Below are 12,207 nucleotides of genomic sequence, written 5' to 3' on the forward strand. Positions count from 1 at the left end.
GTAATTAGTCCTAAAGTAATTAGTATACCTTTATGCCGGGTAGTATCAACCTGGGAGCAGCCGCATGCGTTACGTCGCACGTTACTCGGTGCGCGATGAAAGATAGAGGCGAATTTGCAACGTAAAGCGGCCGGTCTGCGCCGTAACCTCGGTCGGGCTACAAAGGAAAAAGGAAGAAGGATTGAAAATTCGCGCAAGCTACGCGAATAACACAGGATACGGATAGAGGAGAGTAAGAAGCCCGTAAAAAAAAGCCGATCAAAAAAGAATCTCTCAATCGAATTTTCGTTACGGGGAAAGCGACTGTAAATCAATCAGATCCCAGAATTTTCGCTTTGTAAAGAATTCCAATTTTCGGTGAAAAATTTCACCGAGAGCTGCGCGTACGATCTCTCTTATATGACGCTTTTAGGTGATTTCAGGTTCAGATTTCAGTTACGGATTTCGTGACGATTAGAGGCTCGATTAACGGTCGCTTTAAACGGCTCCTTAATATACGATCGCACGCCAAGCACAGCTTTGATAAGACAAATATCGATTGGTATCCCGTAATCGATAAAGACAGTGCTTCGCAGCGCTGCATCGAGCAGTACTCACGGATTGATCGATACTAATTGGGCTAGTTTTACGAGTTAACGGATAATCAAAGTAAGATCGCGATACGATTGAATTACTAACTACGATGATTGCGAGCTCACGTAACTTGGCACCGCGTGAAAGCCATCTCCCGTGATAGTTTAGGATGATGTCTCCCCAGACAGGTAATCTGATGTACCCAGTATAAATCGTATAACAGACAGACATTAATTAGTTGCGACGCGATGGATGGATAAATGCGTATTCCTGGTTTATTGGTTGCTGAGACGATTATCAATTAAATGGAAACTTTTAATCTCGAAACCCAGCTGATGCAGACGTGTACATAGAAGATTAGGGTGGAAAGAAAGGAAGAAAAGAGAGAGGAGATTCGCTAAACCCGAAGTACTTACAAACACGAAAACCTCGGAACGTGCCCAGGTCTATAAAAAGCGTCGAGTAATCCTAAAGCCTTATTAAAACAAGCTTTTCGCTTTAATTTACCTTCGGTTCCGGCTTACGCGACGCTCTCGGCGTAAAATTTTACGTTCGCCGTAAAAGACGAGCGTTTAAAAAAAGGGATATGCGTTTTATCGGGACGATTTTCCAAATCGTGTATCGGTAGCGTTTACGACAGCCGTGGCGGATCCGCGCGAAGATTCTGCGTTCTGGACGAATCTCTCTGTATCTCGCGTAAACCGCGTATCGTGAGATACGCTTATTTGTGCGCGTGAAAAGTTGCCGCCGCGACTTTGCCACGTAAATAAATTTGTGGCAGCGACGATCGATCGGTGCCACGAAGTTGTTCAAAGCGAAGCACATCCGTCGCTCTTCCCCTTCGTCTCTCTCTCTCTCTTGGTAAATGAACAGTTTTGACCCGCGCTGCGCGATTTTTCTCTCACGGTCGTTTTACGTGCAACGAATCGCGAATACCATACATAGATCTGCTCGTTTCTGACGATTTCGCGAGACCGTGTAAAGACGTGACGAGCTCGTAGAGAATTTGGATGCTTAGCGCGGATTATGCGATGCAATTAGTTATCTTAATTGCGCAGGTGGCAAACGGCGAAAACGACTAATTGGCTGTAGGGATTTCATTTTACGTTCATAGGAAAAACGAAACATTCGCGGGGAGAGGGGGAGGGGAAAGAGGAGAGACCTGGGAGTGAATTTAGCCAGAGTATAAACAATATCGCAAAACGAAGTTGCAAACGCGCGCAGAAGAACGACACTCTTAAAACGATGGAAGCTCGGCTAGGCGCAATCCGTTGCTTTACATTTGCGATTCGCTTACGAGAAAGAGGGATAAAACGAAAGAGGGGTGTAAGCATAATGCTACGTAAACGATAATGTGCGGTATTACGGGAAAAGCTGGATCTGTCAATGGAAGGTTTATACGGATAAGAGGTTTATTCGTGGAAGAAAATGAAAGAGCGACGCGGACCCCCATTTGCCTGCTTGCTTTCAGGATCTCGAGGACTGGAGGCGCCGTATGCGGTGATGGTGTACATACACGGTGAAAGTTTCGAATGGGGATCGGGTAACTTATACGATGGATCGGTCTTGGCTAGCGCCGGCCACGTCATAGTGATCACGCTCAACTATCGTCTCGGCATCTTAGGTACGTGCTACCCTTTAATCAACCGTCCCGCATCCCCGAAAGCATTTTCATTAAGCGAACCTTCTGACGCAACATTCCACGGACAAAGAAATTCCAAATAACATCCATCTTGCGTCAAGATACCTTAATTTCTACCTTGCAATTTCTGAAATTTTATTTGTTTATTTTAGAACTTTCTTTACCTCTGAGTTTGCTGTACTTAATAATTTGTAGACAAAAATTTTTTATACTGAATAATGTGTTTGGATAAATAATTAGTCGATTTTTTTTTTATTATAATTATGTTACTAGAGAAACATTGGAAAACATAAATATCTAAGTAAAGAAGCGTCAATTATTGGAAAAGTTGCACTATATTTCTGTACAACGCAGAAAGCGCGTTTATTACGACTCCCACTTCCCCGAAAGTAAGTTCGTATCATTAACTACTATACTCTCTCCGAAATAGAGAGATAGCTTCGTAGAAACCATTTACATTCTTAAGTCAATATTGGCACTTTGAAGACCCACAAATGTATCTCTGTCGTAGTGCGCTGAGGATATACGAAAGTCCGAAAATGTCAATTCTATCTATTTACTTGTTAAACTTCCTTGGTTTATGACTTAATAGCGTAACGAATATTTATACGCTTCGTTTAATTATCGCAGTTATGAAACATTAAATCAAATCTTCACGCTTGTTCCTCTCTATGCTTCTCTTAAATTTTTTTAATGAAATTCTCCGCTTCTCATAATCAGAAAAATCTTTATTTCTTAATTTGAAAACACACATTATTAAATATTATAAAATCAAACTATATATTATAAAATCAAACGTTTAAATTAATTTCTTAAGTTAAACAACATAGTTATTTTTAACTTTCAAATGTGTCGAAATGTATTATTTTAAAGCCCATCACACATAAGATGACATAAGCTGCATAAGCATAGCATAAGGTTGCTGTAGCAATGAACAGCTTATGTAAATGAATTTGGCGTCTTTATGTCTCATTGGTCCAATGGCCTTATACTATACTTGTACAGCTTATGTCATGATGTGATGGATTTAATACGTAACATGTGAAAAAAAAATAACTATCACATCAACTCATTTCTGTAGTCAAATTGCTTACTTTTAAAAACAGCATTTAGATTAACACTAATAAACAGTATTTAGATTAATGTATGTAATTGGTAAATAATAAACTAAATTTGAATTAAACTTCCCGGCCGAGGTAATATTTTTCGCAATAAATTTATTACAGTTTCAACATATTAACATCTTTATAATATGATGCTTGATGGTAGCATCAAATCATTAAATTGCTTGTCAATTTAATTCGCGATTACCATAGTAGTTTTAATTGCGTTTTATAGTTCGGAAAAATAATTCGGCGCGCAGTTCTAAAAAGACTACAATATGGTATATATGCAAGTACATATATAGCGTATATTAATAATTCAAGATTGAATTATTTAAAGCAATGAAAATCCAGTTTCGTAAATAAGCATTTTTCTAGTATCGATTGTGTTTCTCACATATATGGTCTAAATAAAGATTTCTTAATGTTGTTTGAATTAACACATTTCTTGATTTAATTTATCTAAAAGAATGGATTTAAATTGTTTAATTCTATTATTTTAGCTAAATTAACGACACATTGAGTAGAAATAATAGCGATCTATAAAAATAATTTTAAAATAATTTAAATTACGTATAATTTGATATCATGAATTTAAGTCGCTTTCATGGCGAATGGAAATTTGGCAAAATTTTATCAAATGAACGCTATCGCAAATGTTGCGTGATAACGATAGGCAAAACAAAAAAAGAGAGAAATGCAATAAAAGAAGGATATCGTATGATCCGTGAGAATGGTTAAATCGCGAACGATTTGGCGTCCTTCCAGGATTCTTGAGGACTCGTCCGTTCCCTGACCGAACGAGCGGATCCGGCGGGAATTTGGCTTTAAAGGACATCACGATGGGACTCCGTTGGGTGCGTGAAAACATCGGCGCCTTCGGTGGCGATCCAACACGGATAACTCTAATGGGCCACGATACCGGAGCGGCGCTGGTGAATTTGCTATTGCTCGCTCCTTACAGCAAAGGTAAGAGAGGAATTCTTAGCGCAATTAGCAATTAATCCTTCGAACTCCGTCTGAACGCTCGCGTACACCGCGCACGAAATGTTGAATTCCGCAGAATCCTGTTTTAACGGAACGTTCTTACGATTTAAACGTCTTCTAGCAATTAGAGAGAGAGACACGGAAGAAACTTATGTTTGCAAACGATTTGCGTATCTAGACCACGGTTGCCACCTCTCGACTAGTGTTCCATTGGAGATCAATAGCTGTTCTATCAGAGATCCTATTATCTTGCCGGAGATTGATTGCCACTATCAAAATTGTTACTGTTTTATAGTATGCTCTCTAAAAAAAAAACTTTTTTTCGAAATTGAAGGAAAACCGATGCGCGTACCTAAAAAAAGATTATCAAACTTTTGAGCAGTCGCAGATTTTTTTTTCGTCAGCTGAAGAGCCGGAGATTCTAGAGATCAAAAAAACCAGAGTTTCTAAATATTATTATAAGAATAAGAACATCATATGTCTTCCGTTTCATTTAATTTTGACCCATCGATACATATACTTTTTGCGAATTGATACATCACTATTCCTTTTCATGCGCACCATCGAATCCCCGTTGACAGCTTAATGCTGTCACTGCGTCATCAGAATTAACAGTTCATCGGTTGCTCCAAGCGATGAACTATTGGGATATAAAATAAATCAATTCGATCAGCGCGGTATAAACACTGGGTGTTGAGGGCGGCAGAAATATTTGCTTGTCGAGTAACTTGATCCAATATTTACGTCGCTAACGTATTAATAACGTTGTTGTTTATGACAAGAAAACACAATGAAAAATGATACCAATACCGTTTCGCTCAGCGTAAAATACATACATGAAATTCGAACGAGAGGCTGAGCGATCGGAGGTTCGATCAATTCCACCTATCGGCGGTGATTTCGCTGAAAACTCCTGGCGAAATAACCGGCAGGTTAGAAACGAGGAGACGCTATTTGCAGGACCTTCGGTAGATTAATCGTCCAGGGATTAGTTGGCGAGGATCTCATGGAGGAGACAACCGAAGGGTTGGTCCGTCCTCTCAAAAAAACATCACCAAGCTCGGGGTGACAAATTACAGGACTCCATTTTATTCGATAAGAGGAGAAAGCGAGATGAGACTTTTCCTTTTTTTTTTTCCTCTCCTTTTCCCTTTTTTATCGTCGTTGGACAACACCAGCCAAAATTGAACGATCCTCCCAGCCTTTGTCCCTTCAGGTGATCGCGGGATTCTCCGCGGTATAGCTACTCAGGCGAGGGAATTGCGCAATAATAAAAATGCATGGTCCTCGGAACGCGCGTAGAACAAAAGCAAGGACGCTAAAAGCATCGTAAATACATCGCCGTGCGATAAATCCACGCGAACGCGATTACCGTGTGATATAGTTGGACACTAATTCCGCGCCAATCAGGCAAATTATGACTAACGCTGCGACCGTTTCGCTACCCATACGCTTTGCATAATCGATGGTCCAGATTCATTCGATTTGGCACGCTTAAATGTTCCACAACCGCAATAATTTCGAAATAGCACAATTTCCTAAAATTATCTATTTCAACCTTATTCTATATATATAATAGTGTTCTTTATAAAACCTTTATTGTCATATATCAAAGGAGCAATGGTAACTCAATCTCTTGAGTTAAATAACATTTTGATATTAATAAGGTTCAATAAAATTAAAAAAACGAAAAGGGAAAAGGGCTACGAGCCTAAGGTCAATTAATAAATTAACTAAGGTTCAATAAATTAAAAATTGAAAACGTTACTAAATAAATATGTCATTTAGTTAAAATATAAAACTTTAATTTATCGGCAATAAACAAACAGTTCAGTGACAATAACAAATAATTATTTATATATTTTCTCTTTGTAATATTAGGTGTTGGAATTAATTCGTAGCGTTTTACAAGTGATGGGAAGTACTTTCATTAATGTATTTTTTAATGCTCATGTGAAATAAATAACATTCTTTCATTTAAAAACGCTACGAATTAATTCCAACACCTAATAATTTCACCGTTATTTTTGTTAACATTGATAATGATCCAATAGGGATCGAAACGTTTGTTTATTATCGATAAATTAAAGTTTATGTTTTAACTAAATGACATATTTATTTACTAACGTTTTCAATTTTTAATTTATAACGATTAACCTTAGGCTCGTAGCTCTTTTCCTTTTCGTTTTTTAATATTTTGATATTTTTAGTTTCATATGTATGAATCAAAATATATACTTATCAATTTCTGTGGTTAGTTTCAAAGTTAACAATGTCCATATTAACGTTTGCACTTAGTACATAACTAATGTTATGCACTTAGTACATAATAAACTAAATTTGAATCAAATTTGTTTAACTCCAATGTTTTAGTTAGATTAATATTATATTGAATAGAAGCAGTGGCGACTTATAAAAGTGATTAAAAATAATTCAAATTGTGGGTATAATTTAACATTACAAATTTAGTAGTGTTGAGGAAAAGAAAAATGTAAGTAAAGTATTGTTCAGATGCTTAGAAATTTTAAAGCTTATTATTTTTATTATATTTCTCTACCTCATAAGAGTATAACTAATGTAAACTTAACTCTTAAACGCCACTATGAAACTTGAGTATAGCGTATCCAATTTAGTTGTTTGTAATTTTTATAAAAATGAATATATCATAAATAATCAAAAGACAAAATTTGCGTATCTTTAAACTATCTACTTAAAAGTCGATATATATATATATAATTTATTTAAAGTTATTAATCTTGCTCTTAATTTTTATTTTAAAAAATAATCGTTTTATTTAGACAAAATTAAATAAATCATGATGATATATTAATTAAAAATTTTAATAGAATAGTTAAACGAAAAGCAGCATCGTTCCTTTTGCGAGAAACTCCTCAATTTCAAAATTGTCACCATTGATAGGGAAAAGCCGAAAGTGTATTCGCTCAGACAGGCGGAACGGACGCTAAGAAGGAACACGAAGGATAAGCGGTATGGGGAATAGAGGTCGTTCTCGCTGTGGTGGTCGGTCGGAACCACTCTCCCGTCTGGCCATTTCCCGGACCTCCGGTTGTGCAGGAAACAGCGCAAACAGTTTACATCTCGAGAAGGGAGCATCGCTCTTGGTTGTGCATTCCTTCCGTGAGCCATCCTTCCTCTCGAGGCTCGACTCCGATCTTAGAGTGAATGAGTGAAAGAAAGAGAGAGAAAGAGAGAGGAAGATGGGAGGACAGACCCTCGGGGAAACCGCTTTTCTTTAGCATCCCGGATGCCGTCGAGGTCAGTCGTTTTTCCGACCTTACCGCACTTTCCGCTTCTTCGATTCCGACGTCGGCGCCGCCGGCGGTTTCCGCGAGACCAGGTGCGGTTTCTATACTTCTTACTGCTGCTAGTCAGAGATTGCGGGTGCCAGGAGGATGCTCTTCTTTCGAAAAAGAAAACGCTTCGCCGAAGTTACGAGGAAAGCGGTAACGAAGATGCATCGATTTTTAATCCGTTGCTGAGAGAAAAGTCTGAATTTTTTTTCCATGTAATTTTCTTTTCACGCGAGTACTCAAGAAATGTTTGAGGCTTTCGAGAACCACGGAATTCTGAGATGATCGTTGATCGCGTGAAGAGGATTGTACCAGGGAGAGATCTACTCTCTCACTTTACTTCAGACAAACGACATTAGCTTCTCTGGCAGATGCGAATGCATCGTCTGTAGATGCTTAATATTGCAACGAGATGCGGCCCAAGCGGTTGCACTCGGTCGGTCTATAGGACTTATAGTTATGCAAAATTAATGAGAGACTGAGTGGAATAAATGGAGAAGTGTCGATGAGAGTTGCCGCTTGACCGCGACGCTGCAAAAATATTAATAGACCCTTATATATCGTGATGACACATAGTTATGAGAAAACTCGCAAGAATGCGTTATATACGTTGTTGTTGTTAGTTATATTCGATGGTAAAAGTGTAACGTAACAAGAGTTTTGGATTAAGTTGCACCGAAACTAGTGTAAAATCGATTCGGGTGTTACGTTGATTCCCAACGATTTTTCGCGGTATCCACACGCGGTGTTCCCGTGCAATCCGCTTTTTGCCGATGCATTTTGTTGTACTCGATACGATTACACGGGGAACGGCTAATGGCTTTGCCCGGCGTTGCGTAAAAAGTTGCAAAACGATCGGTTTGGGTTTCCCGTCGATAACTAGCCGTCGAAGGTACGATTGCTTTCCCGCCGTTAGCTGCTGTCTGCCTTCGGCGGATTTCGATGTCCGATGATAAATGAAGACCATGGCTCTACCACCGAAGACATAAACGTTTCGTATTACATCGATCTCTCGTGTAATTCAGAAAGTCACTTCTTCTAGCCTTCCCAAGGGTGTTTGGGGTGCGGTTTTCCCGCTTCCCTTTCTCAATCCCGAGAAGACTGTCGACGTTACGTATCATCGCCCGGGAAGAGACAAGAGAAATAAGCTTCTCATGGCGTAGAGAGACAGTCTCGATTTATCGTTTCCCCCCGTTGTAATTTTTTATGAGCGAAGATCCAAGCGTGTGCAACACGCCTTGAAATGTCTTCTCTGTTACACGCGTATCATGTTTGTGTGTGTATGGATTCTTCAATTCTTGGACGGTAACATCGTCTCTTTTAGAGTTGCAGTCTCTACCTCGCGTCTGTTCCTCTGGCAGTTTCACGGCTCTCACGAACCAGAGATACGAGCGATTGGCTTCGTGAGTAATCAAGGAGGCAACCGAGTGTGATTCCTGGCAATTGTCTGATTCGCTGCACCCTGAGACGTATAAGTCTCCCGGTTATGGCAACTCAAGCGTTTCAGATTATATTTGTGCAAATGCGAAAAAAAAGGAAGAGAGGATAGGAGGATTTCATTCTCTGAAAATATCTCGCATGAAAACGGATCAGTCAAGCTTAGTGGATCAACAGACTTTCAATGTACAAAGAAAAATAATGTAGTAAGTTATTATAATTCTGCAAATTCTTCGTGCAATTTAATTCGTTATCTTGTTATTAAATGTACATTCGTGTTTCAAAAAATAATTACGAAATTTGTTATTAAAATTTATTATGATTAGAAATGTATAGTGGGTTTCTCTCGTGTCCCGAGGGAATGGTATACGGCGAGAAAAGCCAAGCGCTATGCAATACCACGCATAACAATAAGTCATAAAAATAGCTTCCAAACAGCGTTTCTACCTTCGCGTCTTCCGTTTCGCGCAGCACACTCCCTTCGTTCTATTTTGCAGTTCGTTACCGACAAAAATAACCGGGGAGAGAAACGTCCTGGTGACGTTGTGCAAAAAAAAAAGAGAAAGAAAAAAGGTAGAGAGACCATTTCCCGGATTTTCGGAGAACCGCGTCGTTATTGGTCCACGTACAATCGCCGGATATGGAATTGATTTCGGCGTGTTACTCTATCATTTCGACGATCGCTAAAATCGTTTTTTGATAGGCCGCTAACGCACGAAATTTCGATGTAACGTTATTAAATTATTTTCAAACTATTGAATTATTAACCGACACACCTGTCATCATTTTATTCGACATTCAAGCACGTTGCGTCAACAATATGCATTCAACAATAAAACTGTTGAAGCTAAATTAAAATTTATTTATTTCCCACACGTTTGCGCACACGCTTTTAAAATTATCGTTAACTTTTTCACGACGATAAACCTAGTGTTTCAATAAAATTAATAAACGTTAGAATTTAATGAAGAGCTCAGAATTAAGTGTGTTGCGCAATCTGCTCCGAACAGTCTTCGCTCTTACGTGTTCAAACTTAATTCAATCAGTATAGCGCTCCCGAAGGTCTGTACGTGTTCATAGAATTTTCACGAGACGTACGAAGTAATTTACATGCGGAATGTCGGTTGAACCGTCATGGGAAGCAAGAGAATCGTGAGAGTATGTCCCGATACGACGATCCTTGAAGTCGTGGTCGCGAAGTAAGTAGATGGACATTCCGTTCTGCAGCCTTTTGCACTCCCTGAGAACGAAGAAAATAAATTAGAACTGCCGTATTTTGCGTCGCTTCCTTTCAAAGTATAATTTACATCCCAACCAAATAAGATTCTTCAGAATTGGATAAAAATTCAAGTTGCTTCCGTAGAACCAACGCAACGAACAATATTTCCTCTATCTTTTCTCTCTGTTTTTTTGTCAGTAAGAATAAACGCCTTCATCTTTCTTCTGTCTAGAGAAAATAATATTTTTACGAATAAAGTTATGGTTTTTGGATGACTTAACATCTGCAAATGGACATCGTTGATACTAATGCTTTTCCCCGTAAAAGGCATCAATATTGTTGATGTATGAATATCGCGTAACCCGCGTATGATGAACGTCAAATTTTTTCCAACCCCAGTGAAATATCAGAGTAAAACTGTTGGCCAGGAACAAATACGTCTTTTTAATTTATTATTTTTTATCCCATTTAACGAACGCTGGAAAATCAAACCTTTTAAAAAAATAAAAATCATTCGCGCTCATAACTACTAACTTTGTCCACATAGTGGTATTTTACGCAAAATCCTCCATCGTTTGGGATTGGAAAGCTCGGATCGAACGAAATCCATTTTTCCATAAAAATTAGCGAGGTACATTTATGTACTGTCGATAGGATTATCTTTTGTGATCAAATGATTAAAAATTTATCTAAACTTTCTAAATCTGGATACTAATTATCAGTCTCAATGCCACTGAATAATCAGTGAATTCACAATGAAATTTAACTAACAAAATTAATCGCAATCTTTAATCTTGCTTTAGTAATAGTATAAATTCAGTATATATGGTATTAAAACTGACGCGCAAAAATATCTATTTTAATTATTAGGTGTTGGAATTAATTCGTAGCGTTTTTTAATGAAAGAATGTTATTTATTTCACATGAGCATTAAAAAATACATTAATGAAAGTACTTCCCATCACTTGTAAAACGCTACGAATTAATTCCAACACCTAATATTTTAATCATAATAATGCTCAAACTTCTTTTCCTTTTCAGCATTTTAATTATATAATACGCAAACTTGATACTTTCTTTTTCAGTTGAATTTCACTGATTACCCATTGACATACTTAAAACTAATAATGTCAGCAATATTCATTATTTCATATTTAAAGAGAATGTGATTTAGTCTTATTTGTGATAGAATTCTAAATCTCGAAGAGAGACACCTCCGGCATTCGACTGAGTGATATCCAACAAAAATTCGAATGGAAATCACGGAATATAACTATGTGAGGAAATATGCAAGCCATTGAGAAATCTCGATTGGTCACTCGCGTTCCTGAATGACGATCAGCCAGCTAGTTGCTCGATGCTCGGCGCTCGTTCCGAGAAAATCCATCTCCGGATGTAAGCCGGCCTGATTACCACCATAACGCGCCGTTGTTTCTTGTTTACCTTTAATCTTTCGCCGCTTCGCTAACGAAAAGTATACAATTTCCGCCGACCGCCTCTCGTTTTTTTTTTCTCTCCCAGCGGTCTGTTTCATCGCGCTCACCGAGAGAAACCTCATTATTCTCGTTATCAAGAAGCGCGAGGAGGACACCGTTGTCAATTTGCTAGGTTCGTTCTCTTCAACCGGCGCCACGACGCCGGGCGTCGCCGAGCTGATGAATGAGGCGAATTCTCGATGATTGCGCCATGATGAGAGACGTGAAGGAGATCGAGTAACCACCAAATGGGCTGGCACCCCCGATGCGTCGAAATTTCATCGACGTGTCGCGACGCAACACAACGCGACACTCTCGTATCGTGGACATGACATTGTGGAGGAATTATGGTAGCTGGCTGGCGAAACGAGGCTAGTCGCGAAACGATGGGGGCGGGAGAAAGCGCGGACGAGGGCAGGGCACTGGGTGAAATATCGTGGTTTAACGTGACAGTTTAAGG

General features: G+C 38.8%; 1 protein-coding gene across 5 annotated transcripts in view; it reads left to right on the top strand.

Annotated features, from left to right (window-relative positions):
• Nucleotides 1-12,207, top strand: part of NLG-5 (neuroligin 5) — a 271,314-nt gene that overhangs the window by 247,067 nt on the left and 12,040 nt on the right. For all 5 annotated transcript variants that reach the window (XM_087411741.1, XM_087411742.1, XM_011066032.2 and 2 more), the window contains 2 exons: nucleotides 2,045-2,197; nucleotides 4,087-4,287. In XM_087411741.1, coding sequence (XP_087267867.1) covers nucleotides 2,045-2,197; nucleotides 4,087-4,287 — 354 coding nt within the window. The remainder of the gene's footprint in view (nucleotides 1-2,044; nucleotides 2,198-4,086; nucleotides 4,288-12,207) is intronic.

Source organism: Acromyrmex echinatior, chromosome 12 (genome assembly GCF_024713525.1).
Source record: "Acromyrmex echinatior isolate Ae372 chromosome 12, ASM2471352v2, whole genome shotgun sequence".
Lineage (NCBI taxonomy): Eukaryota > Metazoa > Arthropoda > Insecta > Hymenoptera > Formicidae > Acromyrmex > Acromyrmex echinatior.